Genomic DNA, 18,435 nt, shown 5'->3' with positions numbered 1-18,435 from the left:
AATTCCTGTAGTGATGAGTAAGCAGAATTCATTTATTCAGCCTACAGTAGCTTTTATACCATTTTTCTTCTAAAGCTAAATTTCAAAACAGCCACTCAAAAAGGTAATTTCTGTAGTGAATCACAATAAAATCACCAAAGGATTATAACATCGAACTTGTTTAAGATGCCTAGGAGGGAAAGTTATTTTTAATATTATCTAAAATAAGATCTCAGGACAGAAAAAGATATTTTTAAGGTTCTGAATTTAGGCCTCTCTCCAGCACACATTTGAGTCTATTTTAGAGTAAAAATCAAGGGCACAATGTTTTGAAAAAATTAATCTGCCACCAATAACTGCCCTCAATTTTGTCATATATGTAACGAGGTCTAAAATGCACATATGCCCTTATATGCCAGTTTCTCTCTTTTTCTGACAACTTAGCATAATGACATATGCTTTGTATGATAAATACAGTCAGCCTGTGATTATTTACCTAAAAGAAAGCCAAGAAAATCCAACAGAGCAAATAACCCAAAGTCCTTGATCTGGCTCTGGAACGAACTTGTGCCCTGGTCAAAGGCATGTACAGCAACCCAGGGCAGCATCAAAGCAACACCCCTAGGTGCAAACAGATCCGCACTCTGGCCCTGTCTCACTGCATCCTAGCTCATCCCTTAAGCTTGCTCAAGAGAGTCACCAGATGGCTTCCCACTGTGGATCTCCCACTTGGAGCCTCATGGTTACATGTAGGTTTCAAAGGTCTTCTCTGCTAGGACTCCAGCTGCTATTGAAGAAAGAGCCAATATGAGAAATACAACAGAATCAAGACCACAAACAAAGTGCAAGCATTTATAAACCTGAATATCAAATGTGCTAAAACAAGAAAAAAACATGGCACAGAGAGATAGATATTAATACATGTGGATGATTCGTAAGCTGCCAGCATCCACATTGGGAGTGCCCCTGGCAGGATCACATACCCCTCTTCTCAGAGTCTTTCTTGCTACGAAGCCCCAGCACCAATTCTCCCTAAACCTGCCCAGGTCCTTATGGTGGTCAGTAAAGCTCTAACCTGTATATGCACATTTCCAATAAATTACTGCCCAACACAGAGTTCTCCAACAGTGCATGGAGATGAACTTGGAACTTTACTCAGTCAAATTCTTCGCTAGTGTTCAGGCAGCCTCTTTGCAAGTGTGTGTTTTGCAAAGGTGGATTATGGTTCATGTGGATTGGAACAGGCAAAGGCATATGTTACTAATGCAAACTCATGGGTGTGCATCCAGCAAGGCTACAGAAGCCGACTCTCTGGTACAGAATCAGACTCTCTGGTGCAGAATCGAACTCTCTGGTGCAGAATTGGACTCTCTAGTGCAGAATCAGACTCTCTGGTTATCAGACCTAAGACTACATAACAAACATGCAAACTATGACTTGGGAGACCCCAGTGGTGGTGGGGAAAAAGATGACAAAGGCACATGCGATTAGAAACACCTGGGGAGGTTTTCAAACTACAGCTCTTTCCTCAGAATACTGGCAACAGAATTTCCAACAGGAGGCTGATGCGAGGCAATTTACTTCAGGAAACTTCCATATCTTCTTTCTCTGTTCTCCCTGACCCAGAACACCAGAGTATTGAGAACCAGTGTCCTTGATCCTTACCTGGAAATGCCCAGATAGAGGGATACTAACTAACATCCAGCTTGAAGTGTCAACAGTCTGTGACCTTCTTCTTATCCAGATGTAGGGGTGGAGGGTGGCACTGGTGCAGCCCCTTCCTCCATATTCAGTCTTCCCATAAACATTTGCCTCCACTGCCTCCACGCATCTCGTCCTACAGAAGCCTACAGCATATTCTGACACCCCCATCCTCAGCAATGGGGTGGTATAGGTGTGGGGGAGAATGTGGGGCCTCTCATGCCTGTGAATAGTAAAGGCTGATGATGTGAGATCCTCCAAGACACAAATAAACCAACCGCTGATGAGAATTCCTTACCCAAAACAAACACCTAGATCACCCTGAGGTCAAAATTTTTCTACCCAGATTTCTATACAAACATTCAATCAAGCCTATTCTAAAACAGTAGCCACCAGAGATGTAATAGCTATTGATCTGGGTGAGTTGTAGTAGGTACACACACAGACACACACACACACACACACACGCACACGCACACATCTGGTAATTAACCATCCTACCCACGTTCTGCTGTCATGTCAAGACCCCAGACAGAGGCTGCGAACTTAGGCTGCCGACTTAAACAACTTGTCCCTAAGACACCATTGCGCATTTCTTGTGCATTTCCTTTTCACTAGCCAACTAAATAGACAAATGACTAGCCTTTGCAGGAACTGACAAGAGCTAGGTCCAGCAGGAGTGGTGAAGTAGCCACGCTCCTTCCCTGTGGAGCTGCGTTATGACGCCTTCCTTCTGGCGCCTGTTTTGCTGGTAGAGGCCACTGTTAGCATTGTTGGGCGTATTCAGCTCATTCCTAAAGTCTCACAAGTAATATTCCAAAGCATTGTTATTTCTACCCTGCCAGCTACATACCAGTTATTAAAAATGCTCTACAGCCAAGATTAAAAAATAAACAGGGCAATTAAGCAGACTGGGACTTGGGTTTTCTTTATCTCTGTGGAAGCCAAGATCAAATGACACCATAGTGGTGCTACTATGAAAAGAATTGAATCTTGAGTTTCTTTTGTGAGAAAGTGTGTGTCCTCAAAGTAAAAAGTTTCCTTATTATATAGGAAATACAGCTCATTTTTTTTTGTATTTTAAAAAAAGAAAAAAATTAAAATACACATAGAATTAATTATAGCAGCTTTAATTATCTTCCTACATATCTTTCTCTTATGATATAATCGTGGAAACGTTCCCATCGTCCAGCAGTTCATGCTCATGAGAAGAATCAATGCTTTACTCGATATTCAGAAGAGTAATCAATGTAAGAGAGTCCACTACAATCACTCACCTGAAGTGGCATGGATGCTCTTCAGTGCACGGCATGGACTGCCTTCCAAAAGCTCCCCTCAGCCCCTCTGACCCACTCATACTGGCCCTAACACCAGCTTCAACCTGATCATTGTGGTGACTCCATGATAATGCTGACACCACTTTAGGACCCCAAGGTCATCAAGGTCATCACTGGGAGTGGTGTCACCATACTACTGTTTTACAGAAGGATCCAATGATGAGAAAGTTAGGGGTATTTAGAAAGAACTATAAACTAGCTTTTACTGTACTATTTTCAGTGGAAAAAAGGGTAAATTTTGTGTAAAACCAGACTTAAAATTGTTTCCTGTTTCTTCATTATAATGTTAAAAGAGTCAAGGCTTGTATGAATCAAAATTAGTAATTAAATGATTCAAATCTCTTTCCATCACCTTATCAAAATCCCAATTTCATAGGCTGGAGAGACTAGCTATAAAATGTTCCATTTTATAGATGGTTCTTTGTAAGACAAAAGGCAAACACTTCCCACAGAATCACATTCTAGGGCGGGTCAGGACCTGAATTTTGTTCAGATTTCCAACCTGTAAATCAGCAGTATTTGCATAGAAATGCAATGATTCTACTATTAATAAAACATAAAACCCACTTGGAACCAGTAAAACCAGAATGCTGTAAGGAACAAATACAGTCCTAGAAAAGAATATTATTTCATTATTTTTTAATGTTTAATTTTATATATTTAAGGAACCTGGGAGATACTAACTAAGTGGTATGTGCCAGACACACACACACAAAATCCATGATCTCACTTATATATGAACCTTTAAAAGACTATTTTATTTCTAAGAGCATGTGGCATTCTTTTTCCCTTGTCCAATAACATTTGTGTCAATCACAAAGCCTGGGGTGATATTGTCTGCCCCATACAGACTGACAAATAAGAAGTGTACATATTGCAATTTACAACTCCAGAGTTTGAGAACAGGTTAGCATGGAGGGACTTGTGATCATCACAGGATCCTAAATTTGAACTCTTCCCTCAGTAATTGCTTTACTCTAAACAGACATGCAGATTTTAGCCTCCTACTATTCTGCTGTTAAACATCTTTAAGAAAGGCAAGGCTTATTGCAGAAAACATAGTTGTAGCAGTGTTTCAAGTTCAATGTCCTCCCTTCACCTCCAGTGTTTTGTTCAGACCTACTCAAGCTGTTTCCAGATAATATACATATTGCTTCCCCACTCCCATCTTCCAAGCCTAACATAGACTTAAAGACTGAGAGCACTTCTAGAATATTCTGCAGAGAGTCCAAAGAGATTTCACAATATTTCTGCAAGGGTTGGTATGCTTTTTCTTCCTCCTAGAAAATGTTGTGCAGAGCTAGGACATTAGAGGAAGCTAGCATTTAGCATGGAGGCGATCTCTTGCATTTTCAATTCTTTCTTCCACTGTCTTTGCGTCTGCATTTAAAAACAGCTTTCTATAAATAGGACTGCTTGCTCACTCTTAAATCTTACTCACTGTCTTCTCAGTAAAAAAATAACAACTAGGAATACAGGCTAGATTCATGAATCCCTGTCATTCTATCTCTCTGTGTAGCCGCCTCTTTCCTTCTTCTTATCTTGACATATATCTTCTCAATCCCATTCATCCCTCTCTGTTAAACCATAATATATATTTACATAATCTGGGGGCTTAAAGACCAAAACTTAATCCAGTTGGATGATTTTTAAAAAATCAGTGTTGATCCCATAGAACAAATAGAGATCTCCAAAAATCAAAAGCTGATAAATATCTTAAGCTATAAGACACTTAATTTGATTTTTGTATTTGGACAAAAAACATTTTAACAATGATTAAAAGATATTCTTTTGTGTTACTTTGATGAAGATACCAACTGTCATATTTGAATCTGCAAAATAAGAAATGAAGATAATGACAAGAAACCCATAAATCCATGGGATATTTAAGAAAATAGTAGTGTGTGACTTTTTAAAGATTATTAAGGCCTGAGAAGCTAAGCTTTGTTTTCATGTCCTGAGTGACTCTTTGATGAAGAAACGAATTCCCAGGAGCTGATGAGGAAATCTAAATGTCAGTTTGATGTTGCTGTCTGGCTTTCAGAATGTGACAGGGCAATAAACATCATACAGGAATTTTAGATCATGCCACTTAGCAGCATACACTTGAGACCAAGGGGTCCAGCACATGAGTGGAATTATTGTCTGTGACACTTGACTCACTGCACAGCAGGAAGAGCACCTAAAGCAATTATATAGCTGTTGTGCAACAGTGATTAAGTCCCATCAGATACTCAAAACATGAATCTCTTTCTGAAAAGAGAATAAAATGCCCCAAGCCACAAGCATTTCTGGAAAATAAACATTTCTTCAGTGATTGAATCACTACATCAGAAAAAGGTGGATAGGGCAAAGGAGCCCACTGGTTTAGCCAGCAGAATTCAAGATGGGGAACAGAAGAGCAAGCCCAGCAAAGAAACCTAAGATGGGAAGCCAATGGGATAGAGGCAGAAGAGAGGGGTGGATGGGAGGGGAGAAAGGCTCTGCCTGTCACTTCATTCTTTCTCTCCACAGGGAACACCATCTCTTTCCACTACTCCATACCATGTGCTCTGCTCTGCGTAGGACACGCTCAGGCTTCACACTCATCTCAGACTGTGGAGGCTCCTATCTATCTAGTGAGAGAGGCAGTCACTAGTCAAATCAGCACCACATAAATGCAGGGTTAACGATTACCATGGACACCATCAAGGCAAGAGCCAAGGTTTTAAGAAAAAAAAGGATAATATAGAGGGATCTGATTTTCAGGAGTAGGTCTCTGAAACCCAGCCCTTCTGAACGTCCTGGTCAGAAGCTGTCTGACCTCTGAACCAAAATCCTGTCCCTGCTTCCCTCCTGCCACCTTGACAGACCTTGCGTCACCTGCAGAAAACATCTGTGTGCTCCACCCTCTGAATTCAGAACGGCACAGTGGATACTCCGTGGGGCCGCTGGAATCTTCCATTCCCACTGCCTTATCTTAACCCAGAGATTCCGCAAGGGAAATGCAACTTCGAATTTTCTTGCATTTTCACAACATTAAAGAAGACATAACTATAGTTGGGGGCAGGGGCAGGGAGTGATAAGATGAGCATTTTTGTGCCCAGGTCTTTGGAAAAGGAAGAGTTAACCCCCCAGTCCAGGGGAACAGGTGTTCTCCAAGGGGCCTGGGGGAGAGGGAAGGGGGCTCCCGGTCCGGAGCCTTGCCTGCGGAGATTGATGGACTGCGGAGGAGCGGGCACGTAAGCATCACCCCTGTCACCATCAGCAGGAGAAGCGGCGGCTCCTGGAATGACATTGGAAGGTCAGCCAATCAGGCGCGGAGCTGCTCCCGGAGCTGCCACCTCCGAGGCGCGCGCCACGCCGCGTCTCCCTTGCGGGTTTGGAAAGGGGGGTGCCAATGCGCCCTTCTGCGGGCCCGCTGCCCCCTGCAGCACCTCTGTTTCCTCTCTGGGCACCCTCTAGGTTTCTAGAGATTGCTATGAATACAGTCCTCCGCCGTACAGTTGAAAACAAAGGCTGCCGGACCCCGCCTGACCTGCGGTCGCCTTTACACGGTTTTCGAAAGACGAACTCCAAGGCACTGGAGTTTGGGCGCAGTGAACTTGAGAGATCGTGGGGAGGCGTCTCCAGAAGAAAGCCCCTGGCCGTCTGCACGTCCTCCCTCGGCGCGGCGGCTTTGCTGGCTCTGCTGAAGGCTGGCTGCAAGAGTCTGGTGAGGTTTGCCGCCCACTAGTGTCCCATGGAGGGGACACAGCCCGCAGGCAGGTAGCACTACCTCCCTGTCTCCCAGGCTGCGGGTGCGGGCACCGAGGCCCAGCGTGCGCTTCAGCGCAGCAGCCAAGAAAATCCCCAGACACGTTTGTTTGTGTGGGCGCACCCCGGGGTACCTGCCCTGCTCTGGCGAGGTGGGCCACGCATGGAAGCCAAGGAAATCCAAGTGCCCATTTCTGAAATACTACTGAATGCATTGCCTGGTGCAAAATGCATTCTTTTCCACTACCTATTAATTATTTATGAGCCACATTGTAATCTTACCCGTAGAATTCAGCTAATTTCAGGAAACCTGGATGCCACAGATTTTGTAAATGCACCCACTTGAGGCACCCGTCTTTTAATTTTGCAAACATAAATTTCCAACCTACAGTGTTCACAGGTCTTTCTTTATAAAATGACTTCCTCTCTCTCTCTGTCGATCAAGTTTTAATACACATTGAATTGAGTCTTTTGTCGAAATACTTCTTGCACCTTACCCCAGACACATCTAAGGTAAAATACCTTGCCAGCTACCTGGGGGTCCGGGAATTGGGGATTAAAATTGGCAACTTTTTTTAGTCAAAATTAGTTCCCCTACCAGAATGCTGTATTTCACGGGTTCTGCCCCCATGACAAGGATCCCCTGAGGCAGCAAACCATGGTCACACCAAAGTGACAAAGGAGAGAGTCAAAAAGTGGAGAAGGATCCACTGGCATTTATTAAAGGTCTGCGTGGCATTTTGTTTTGCTATAGAGGGCATCTTGGAGGGCCATCAGCTGAAGTTAAAAGGCCTAGGAATTTTAGGTGAACCCTGAGATTGTGGGTAGATTTTTTAAGCTGCTTAATAAAGACGGGGGAGAAAGGGAAGGGGAGGAAGCCCTGAAATTGTTCACCTGAAAACATTTTTTTCCTTACATACATTTATGTGAATTAAACAAAAATCACCTTCAACGTCCTTAAGGTGCATTTGTATTTACAAAGGTCTGCTTCTAATGAGATAAAATAGCAAGTGTGTGCTCTGTAATTTCCTATCAAGCGAATGGCTGAAGCTCAAAGGTGCTGCATACTCACCTTCTCTTTAATGAGCACCTTCTTACTTCCGTCACCCCACCCTCTGTAATCTCCAGGACAGTAAGGCCCCATGACAGTGGGTGCAGTAAAGCTCAGAACCTCATGGCTCGGGAAAAATGATGTCAGGAATGCATGTGTGTGTAAAAACAAATTCCAGGATACTAGCAAAAATATGTTATATGTGATAAACCTACTTCTTCAGCAGTCTGCTTGTCTGAAGGCTCAGCTCTGCTTTTAGCAAGAATTCTAAACTAGAATGTGCTCGCTGGGGTTAAAACCAGGAGGACTGGTGATGAAACAATGCAGTAGGAAGCCTGTGCTGGGAAGACACTGAGGGACGTGTGTGGGTGAGTGTCTGCACATACGTGTACCTTGGCTCCTTGCACTGTAACGGAAGCTCGCATGTATTTCTAGAACGTTGCAGAACAAACTGACTGCTTTAAACACCATTACTGCACCTTATCAGGTGAGGTCATTCATTTAAGGGTTTAACCCATGAAAGTCTTGGTCACTGACTTCGATTTTTTTTTTTTTTTTTTTTTTTCCATTTAAAAAAATTTTTTTTTTTTTTTTTTTTTTTTTTTTGCCAAAAATACTGTCTGCCGCCTGTCTAGCAACTGTACTTTTATTAAGAAATAAAAGTATTTCCCATACATCAACAAGAAAAATGCTGTTGTCTAGCATTAGAATGCAGATGTATTATGGGCTGATTTTTAACTCCCCCAAATATTAAACTGCACAATATTTTACAAATGAAAAAAAAAATGTTATCATGTCAGGCATTTTGATGCCTGAGGCCTAGCAATAATCAGTTTAGGTATTAGAATTCATTAATCTTTTATCACACACATTCAGAAATTTTTCAAAATTAAGGTATAACAAAATATGCCAGTCGTTGACAAAAATATCTCTCCATTTTTTAAAGTGTAATTCAAATAGGTAGAAACCATTTACTCATATTTTTGAAATATGGCCTTACAAACAGGCATAGTTCCAAACTGGACTCTTATTTCATTTCAACATGTCTGTGTATTTCGTGATCCTTTCCCCAGGATGCAATGAACACCCTGCCTTAAAAAAACTGTTTAAAGCTGATTTCCCCTCCCCCCTTCAAAGATCCTACAGCTTTACAGTCAGGCTTTTTATTTTTTCATGCTTGGTCATATAAAGAGAGGGGCATTTGTATACAAAATAGTTCCATAGCCTTCTGCTAGATTGGATCAAAATGTAAAGTATTCATTTGTGTTTGCTGTTTATGTCTAATATTGTGGAATCTACCCATATTTATTACAGTAACAATATGGTGATTATTAGTTGATTTTAAGTCTTGAAAATAATACAGAACTCATTATATGTGTACCTACATAATATTTGCATATATTTTTCATATTGTAGAATATTTGAAGGTTTATATAATTGTATTACTATATACAATGATTTCTATGATTTTTTATTTTAGTTATGAAATGCTGATTCAGAAAAAAAATCACACACATCTATAGCATCTCTGTGTCAGAGGCTAAGACTCTGCACCAGTAGCATCAATTCTTCCCTACCACTTTTGTCAAATTAAACTCTAAATAAATACTGGCTGACTGACAACCAGCAGGGTCTCTTTCGTCATCCTGAAACACATACTTCCCAATTAGGTGGAAATTTTGTTTCATTTTGTAACACAGGCCTTTCCAAGGAGTTCAGAAATGTACTCCCTGACAGACGAAACAGGCTGCCAAGGCTTTGTGTCTTTGGAACACATCTGTAGGCATTTGTATATTTCTTAGGAGGTCGGGTTATCAGAAGAGCAGAAAGGGCTGACTTCCCTGACACATCTCCACATGTTCCCTAAGCAGATCTGTCCCCGAAGGGAAATTCCCAGGAGGACACAGGACAGGTATAGTGCCCTCTGGGAAAGATGGGTGTTTTGTCAGAACTTGTTGCAATTCTTTCCTGCTAGGAAATCTCAAAATGAAAGTTTCCAACACTTTGCTTTAGGTTATATTGGAGAGCAAAGCATCATTTTCATGTTAATTTTGGTAGTACCTTCTTTCAACTCTACCTTTTCTTGGTCATCATTTTTTAAAAATTTGACAATGTTCATGCATTTCTTCTGGCCTGTTGGTATATTGATTCTTTAGGCACGGTCTACGTAGGCAAAGAAAATGCACAGAGCCAACACACAGGGCTTCCCTGTGTATCTTCCAGGAAAATCTTAGAGCTTCCCCTTTGCTTTTCATATTTTCTCACGAGGGCCAGATTTCCTCTCTTCTCTTCTTTTACCTCCTCTTCCACTCTCCCTTCTCTCTCTCCCTTTCTCTCTCTCTCTCTCTCTCTCCCCCTCTCTCCCTCCTCTGTCTCCTCTCTTGTGGGTAGGGGATTCTGCTTAATGGTTTAATTTTAACTGTCAGCAGGTATACATTTTATGCAGATGTGTATTCCAAAATTTGAAATGGGAAATTAAACTGTAACTACTCACAGGCAATGGCAAATGATGACAATTTCCTCTGGTTCCCACAAGAGAGGAAGCCATTCATACATGTAAGTTCATATTTACGCGGTGACAGGCAGCGGAAGGTACAGTCACACTTACTAATTGGGTCTGACTGAGTCAAGAGTAATAGCTATCTAAATACCCAGGAAGAAAGCATTTCAAAATATAATATTGGCTGGGCATGAGGAAAGGAATGCTACTTACAATATTCACTGATTTCATTTTTACTACTATACAGGTGTTTTTTTTTTTTAATTTGTCAACATTTCAGATGATGTAATGCTTATCAGTGCATATTTTTACATAAACGACGGTGAGGAGCATGAAGCAGCACCGGGGTGCATAGAAGGACAGACCTTTCTTAAAGCCCTCCTTGGTGCTGGAGATACATTGTACAAGCATGAAATTACGTGTTTGAAAACCTTAAAAAGCATTGAATCTGCAGGCAAACGTTCTTCATTGACCCCTCCACCTGCGTGCACTTGGAATATCATATCCCTTTTCAGGTTGTAATACTCAAAGTGGCGATCTTCCTGTCTCTCCTGTCACCAAACCTGGTTTATTCTGAATGAGGCAGCTCTCTAGTACTGGAGTTAGGCTCCGAGCTGTCACTTGGCTAGGTAAGCGCCTTCCAATGATTACAGAGCAATTTCTCCCTGGCCTCTCCATGGCCACCTCTCCTCCAAAGAAATAAATGTAATATTTAAAAAATAAAGCACGAAAATTTAAACACAGATGAAGGGGGGAAAGAACGAAGACTTTGCCCATGCAACCAATGCCACCCCCCACCCCCCCGGGTCAATGATAAGGAATGAAATTCATCACAAACCGAAAGGCTCACCATTCGCGAAGCTCTGGAACAAGGAGAGAGCCAGTATCCACATGCCCCTGCCGCTCCCCGGCCTCCCGCGAGCGACGCGCCGGCCTCGCCCCCCGCGCTCCGCCCGGCCCGGCTCCGCTCGCCGCTCGGCACCTGCCCGGGGGCCGCCGCCCGCCCGCCGCCCGCCGCCCGCCGAGGACGCGCCGCCGGCGCCGCCGCCGCAGCTGCCGCTGCCTAGCCGCCCGGGCACGCGGCGCGGCCGGGCTCCGGGGCGAGGGCTGCGCTCACCGCGCGCTGCGCTCCTGCACACCTGCTCCCGGGAGCCGCGCCCCACGCTGCGGCCGGAGCCCAGGTGCGCCGTCAGCTCAGGGGCCCCCCGGCAGGTCGGCAGGTGGAGAGAGCCGCAGACGCGGGCGTGAGCTCATCCCGGGCACCCGGCGCCCAGAATGCGCAGCCAGCGGCCTCCCGTGCGCCAGCCCTCACCCTCCGCATCCAGGCAGCAGGCGGGCGGGCAGGCTCATCTTTGCCGTGCTCCGGCCTCAGTCACATGGATCCCTCTGCCAACCTTCCCTGCCTGCGAGCCGGGCGAGTGAAGCAGAGCGCGGAGGCGAGCAGGGACCCCTCCCCTGCCTCTGGCCGCTGGGGCGCTCTGCAGTCTTAAAGCAGCAGCAGAGACGTGCAGCCGAACTGAGGCAGGACTGGGGAGAGCGCAGCCACCGCACAGTCACGCACAGTCATCAGGAGGAATCTCTTAGAGGCTTAAATAATCGTTTCAACAGCTGCTTATTTTTAGTTATTTTCCTGCCGGCTGCTAATAAGAGATGGCCAGGGTGACTATTTCGGAAGTGGCCAGCCGCGGAGAGGTGACCATGAAATGCGGGTAGTTTTAATAAAATGTACAGCTGGATTCCGATTCCGTATTTACTCTCAGGAAAGTCCAGTTCATTTGCCTAGAGGGAAATGCTCCTTCCAAATCCTTGCTGCTGCTGCTGTAAAGATCTCTATGATTCCACGGGCTAATTTTTAATTATCTTGAATACATTGTGGAATGCAAACACAAGCACTTCTAATTTTGCTCTCTGAATGGCGCATAAAAAAGCTGATTGAAATTGCTGATAATTTGAGTAATCCCAAACATATAACCCCTTTCACATTTCTGTGAAAAGCCAATATGTTAACATTTCCTGAATGTTCTGTATGATTCTTGAAGTCATGATAGTATTCAAATTAAAGCTCTCACGAGGGCATACATCTATCCATCACTTTGCAATATAATGACCGGCAGGGCTGGAATGCACCCAAGTGTAGGATCCAGGATGGAATGCTCAGAGGCAGGACAATAAGGGCTAAGAAAAAGCATTCGGTGGGGGTAGAGGGAGTCGTTTTCAAGGGAAACTGAGTGGGCTTTTTCCTACTGGGTATCTTCTAACTAGACTCATGTGCCCCTCCACATACAGAAGAATGATGCACACCTCAGACAGCTCACGAAACAGCACAGGAGAAGCAAATGGTGAGGCAGAAACAAAATGGTGCTTTACCAGGGTTGGGCACAAGATGGCCAGGCCCTGTGTACCAGGAAGGGTCAGCTGAGCCGGTGATGCTGCCTGGCTCACCACGGCGCTGCAGCTGCAGGTGATCACGTGCTGCTGCCCACTCAGGCTGCGCAGGCCCAGCCCCCAGTTCCACGCACCAGAACCAGTGTCCTCCGGCTCTGCAAGTGCCGGGTGCTCAGTCCCTAGGCCTTCCCAAATGCAGCCCGGGAAGGCAGGCAGCGGGCCTGATTCTGTCCCTGCATCCGGCTGGTTGACCTATTCATGAGCTCTTACCTGCACAGCAGCCACCTGCGGGGGTGCCCAGGCACTGAGGTCAGGCAAACACGGGGTCAAACTGCAGCTCCTCCACTACCCCGACGTGAGGCTTGTGCACGTGACCTGAGCCTCGTTTTCCTCATATGCAGACTGGAAATCATCACAGTTCCTAAGTCCCGGGGCTGTGAAGACCTTTCTGCCCGCTGGCAGCACGTGGTCCCTGTAGTCAGGGGTGGCAGTGGTTAACTGTTACTGAGTTTGGGAGCAGGGCTGAAATCATGATTTCTGGGGTCCACTGCAAAATAAAAATGGAGACTTCCTTTCTCAAAATGAAAAAGAAGCACCATGACAAGTACTAAAACAGACCACTTCCTCTTTCTTTCAGTCTCTCTCCACCAGTCATGGTGCCTTCTACTTCACCGGCATGCGTGGGAATGCAGCCCTGCACAGACACCACGGCCCTTCCAGGTGACAGTGCAGCACAAGAAGCCTGCACTTGCCAGTGGCTTCCCTGCCCTCAGCTTCACCCACATGCTGGGACCAGCCAGTGGCCTGTCTCTCTCCCATAGGCCACTGTCCCAAGGTACAGTGGACAGGAGATCCCTCAGGGATTGCAACCTCCATGCCCAGAAGCTCTGGGTACCTGTATTGGAGGTGGGTAGGAGGCTCTGGTCACTTGAGGAATGTGCCCTGGCACTGCCAGCATGCTGAGAGATGGCCACTGCCAGGCCTTGCCCTGGTTCCCCGCACAGTGTGTGTCCTGCACATATACCCAGACATCCACCAGAGATGGCAGGTGGTGCTGGAGCACAGGCTTGCTGTTCCAAACTGCTGCAGTTGCCACCCTGTTGGGGAGCAGCAACCATCGCAGGGGCAGAGGCTGCACAAGACCTGTGGGGTGCATAGGGTTGGGAAGTGGGCAGTCGAGCTCTCCCAAAGGAGAGGTTGCAGGTGGCAGGATGGTACAGGAGCCAAAGCTCCAAGCCCTCTTCATGTCCCGTTGTCCCATCGGATTTAGAAAGGGTAAAGCAGAGGTGATATTAGTACACATTTCAAGAGGGCAACTACAGAGAATTTGACTTCAAGTGCAGGCCCTTCTTCACCTGGGACCAAGTGGGACCCCGTGCGAGTGCAACTCTCTGCGGTTGTCTGTTAGTGCATCTGGCGCAGGCTGAATGGGTTAAGGATCTTGAATGAGCCTAACACATGCACCAGAATCTTTTCAAATGTATTTACATAACAGACTTCGGTTAGAAAGATACTTATTTCTCACAAAACTGTGAGTTCCATGAGATCAGACACTCTTTCCTGTTCAGCAAGGTATTCTCAAGGCCTGACCCAGGTGCATGCTGGGTAAGCGTTTGTGGGCTGGAATGGAGATCTCTAATGCAGGTAGAAGGTGGAGCCTGTCCTCAGTTATGCATACATGTGTACGCATAAGATGCCATGGAAATTTAGGAAGGAAAATGAGTACGGTACTTCACATAGAAATCTCAGAGGGAATGGCAAGAAAGTTGAGCTTTCAAGGTCAGTTAAATGTCAACATGCAAAACTGAGTCAAGGACAGGTCATCTGGAAAAGCCAACTTTATAAAATACCTTAGGTTTACAGCGATGCCTCCTTTTGTATTCCTAACCAGTGTAGCCTCTGGAAGATCAGAAACAATTTTGACCTGAAACAATTCCATCCAGACTTATCCCTTCCCTGGTTCTGTCTTCCAAAGCTTTGGGTCAGCCATCCTAGTGGAAGAAAGGTGAAGTCAAAGAGGACACCTCCGTGCCCACTTGACTGATGTTAAATTAGAAACAATGCACATTTGAGGAGTTACATCATCCAAGCATAGCCTCTGCTAATCTTCTGTTTTCTGTTGGAAAATCAGGAAGAGCATATATGAAGCCATGGCCTTTGGCCCTTGTGCTAAAGGAAGGGTTGGGGGCCGAATGTTGTCAGGTATGAGTGAGGAGAGCATTTTAGGCAGGAAGGTCTCCACCATGGGAAGACTCACTCCTGCTGGACCTGTGGGGTTCATTCTGATCAAGGCAATGAGGAGTTTCCCATGTGGGACCTATATTAGCTTCCTAAGGCCGCTGAAGCAAAGGTCCACCAACTCAGTGACTTAAAACAACAGGAATCTATTGTCTTACAATTCGAAATGCTAAAAGTCAAAAGCCAAAGTGTTGATAGGGCCCTCCTCCTTCTGAACCTGCAGGGGAGAGCTTCTTCTTTCTGGTCCAGCCTCTAGTGGCTGCTGCCATCCTTGGCACTCCTTGACTTACAGCTGCCTCTTTCTCATCTCAGCCTCTGCCTCTGCATGGCCTTCTCTCTATAAGAGTCTCAGTGTCTCTTCTCCTTTTCTTGTAAGAACAGTGATCATATTATATTAGAGACTCACCCTACTCCAGTATGATCTTATCTCAACTCATTACATCTAAAAACTTTGATGTCCCTACCGTCAACTAGGGTCCTACTCTGAGGTACTGTGAGTTAGGATTGCACCCTGTCTTTTGGAGAGAAGGGAACACAATTAAACACCAATAGGATCAAAAGGCAAGAGGCATGGAAGGGTTTCCGTAGATTTGGGCGAGGACACCAGCGTCTTGCTCTATAACTCACTTGAGCCATGTGCGTCAGGGGCCATCACGGTGCTCCCCTATGAGAGAAGGAGCTCAGACTTCATCCTGGAGTCTCAATTTCTTCTTCTGGAAAATGGAGTAATAGTACCCACCCTTCCTATCTTAGAAGATTGTCAAGAGGATTCCATGAGATGTGGGAGTTGGCTCTGAGAAGGCTACACAGAGAACTACTACATGATGTCGTAACAGCTTACAACCGGACACATAGAAACATTTTGAGGAAACATATTACTTGGGAAAGCCTCACTCTGGCTGAGGAGTGTTTTGCTTCATTGAAACCAGGCACTACCACACCTCTGGTCTCATAACTGCAAAGGGCAGAGATGATCAAGAACGTCAGCACAACCCACCCATTTCTTCCTCCAATAAACTGATTGAGTCCGTCCATAGATATTTGGCACATGTGTGTTATCTACAGGCTGTTACAGTAGTCCCTGGGGGGTTAAAGGTGGATGAGGATGAACTGGGATGGGTGCCGGGAAGCCTCTGGGCTGCATGAAATGTTCTCCATTTGAATGTGGGTGAATGCCACCCAGGAACATATGCATGCAAAATTTACCATGCTGTACGCTTAAGCTTTGTGTACTTTACATGCCTTACTGTGTATTAAAAAAAGATGATCACAGTATCTACTAATCTCAATCAAGTGGAAAAATCAAATAATAGTGACAAAAATTTGGTGAAATAAATTATATAATCAGAAGTTGACACATCTAATTTAACTAGCTGGTGTGTGTGTGTGTGTGTGTGTGCATACCTGTGTGCTTTTGTGCTGTACATGTGTGTCTTTCTGTGTGTGGTGTGTGTTTGTGTGTGTGGTATCTGTGTTTGTGAATGTGTGTGTATTTCTGTGTGAGAGTGTGTTGTGTCTATGTATGTGTTTCTGTGGTGTGTGTTTGTATTTTAGTCTGTGTATTTTGTGTGTTTGCATATGTGGTGTGTGTTTATGTGTGGTGTGTGTGTGCCTGTGTGTTTTTGTGCTGTACATGTGTGTCTTTCTGTGTGTGGTGTGTGTTTGTGTGTGTGGTATCTGTGTTGTCAATGTGTATTTCTGTGTGAGAGTGTGTTGTGCCTATGTGTGTGTTTCTGTGGTGTGTGTTTGTATTTTAGTCTGTGTATTTTGTGCGTTTGCATATGTGGTATGTGTTTATGTGGGGTGTGTGTGTGTGTGTGTGCAGTGGAAGCAGCTGTGGCAGAGACTGAACAGGGCAGGCTTCCCTGCAGACACTGGAGCTGAGTCCTGAACGCTCTATTGGCTTCAGCCTTGTACAGGAAGGAGCAGTTGCCACCCAGCAGAGAGAGCTGAATATAGACAGACACAGACTGGCGGGGCACAGCAGGGTCATGGAAGGGCCTTGCAAGGGGACTTGGGCTCCATCCTGAGGGCGAGAGGAAACCACTGATGTATGGGCAGCAGGGCAGTCACACAATGAGGGGCACGCCTTGGAAACATTCCCTTCTGGGGACACACTGGATAACGGCCTGAGGGATGCGAGAAGGATGCAGGGAGAACTTTCTAGGAAGCGAGGAAGACCTGACCAAAGCAGTGGGACTGGGATGAAGGCACTTGGAGCACATAATAGTGAAAGACATTTGAAAGGTGAGATGATCGGGGGTTGGAAACACTTTGATAGGGATGACAGTGGCATCATTCTCAATACACTCGGCCTTCAGCTCATCACTGACACACTCATTCAGCAACGGTATGTGCAGTTTTGTGCCACATGCTGCCTGTGCTCACAAAATCAATTCTTTCCTGTGAGGCGAGCACTGCTACTCTCCTCCCTGCCCTTCAGATGCAGAAGTGTTGAGTGGTCCAGAGCTTTGCACTCTGTCACCCAGCCAGTGAGGAGCAGAGCTTGGCCTGAACCCAAGCATGACACACAGCGGTCTGGTAATGATCAGTCCCTTCTGAAGAAGGAAGAGATGGGGCATGTGCGGAGAAACAGGGAAGATGGCAAATGACTCCTAAAGATCCGTGGTGGACGCTAGTGTGGGCAGAGGAGCCTCTGACCAAGAACAGGAACCCCATCATCTCCCATGGGCTTTGACATTTCTCCCCACTTCTACTCTCGCACACACAGCCTGGTCTCTGTAAAGAAGCTAGCTTGCTCCTGCAATCAGTGCACACACACACACACACACACACACACACACACACACGATCATTGGAAGCCCTGGTCAAACTCTCCATTGCCTCCCTAGCCCTCACCATGGCATGAGCCCTGTGTTCCGCAGCACCAGCTCCTATCGGGGAGATCCCGTGCCCTGCCATGTTCCTGCTCACACCCAGCGCTGGCTTCCTGCATTTTGCTCGGGCACTCTGGGCACAAGCACACACTCTTCCCTCAGACACCCCAGGGGCTGCCCTCCCCTGCCATCACCGCAAACGTGAACACCTTCTCTTCGGAGAGCCTTTGCCTGACAAGCCCTCACACAAATCGCATTCTCTGTCCTCCCAATGTGTATCCACTGAGCTTTATTTTCTCTATATTGATTTATAAATGTATGTATTTATTTACAGGCTTATCCTCTTAGATGAAAGCTGACATTTTGCCTTTCTATTCACTTCTGCACTCAACACACCTAGAGTAATGCGCAGCATGTAGTAAATGCTCAATGCATATCTGCTGAGTTAGGAAAGAGACTAGATTTTTTTAAAAAAAGTGTTGCATGAGGCAGGGCACAGAGACCCTTAGTGACATGTCCTGCACTTCGCACCTTGGGAGACATAGAATTGTGATGAAAAAAAAAAAAAAACAGATGGAATGGAATTTAAAAAAACAACTTCTTCATGTCAAATCAGCTTATCAACTTGGATAAACATTTCATCAAAATAAATATTTCTTCACAGGGCAGGTG

The 18,435-nt window shown here is 45.4% G+C and overlaps 1 protein-coding gene across 1 annotated transcript in view; it reads right to left on the bottom strand.

Moving 5' to 3' along the window:
• Positions 1-11,258, bottom strand: part of LOC108311160 (Down syndrome cell adhesion molecule-like) — a 152,079-nt gene extending 140,821 nt beyond the window's left edge. Inside the window, exon 1 of the mRNA XM_017538469.2 lies at positions 11,154-11,258. Coding sequence (XP_017393958.2) covers positions 11,154-11,196 — 43 coding nt within the window. The 5' untranslated portion in view covers positions 11,197-11,258. The remainder of the gene's footprint in view (positions 1-11,153) is intronic.
• Positions 11,259-18,435: the final 7,177 nt, after the last annotated feature.

This window comes from Cebus imitator, unplaced genomic scaffold, assembly GCF_001604975.1.
Source record: "Cebus imitator isolate Cc_AM_T3 unplaced genomic scaffold, Cebus_imitator-1.0 Scaffold112, whole genome shotgun sequence".
NCBI classification, from domain to species: domain Eukaryota; kingdom Metazoa; phylum Chordata; class Mammalia; order Primates; family Cebidae; genus Cebus; species Cebus imitator.
The sequence above is the reverse complement of the archived record's forward strand: the minus strand, read 5'-3'. Positions and strand labels throughout refer to the sequence as shown.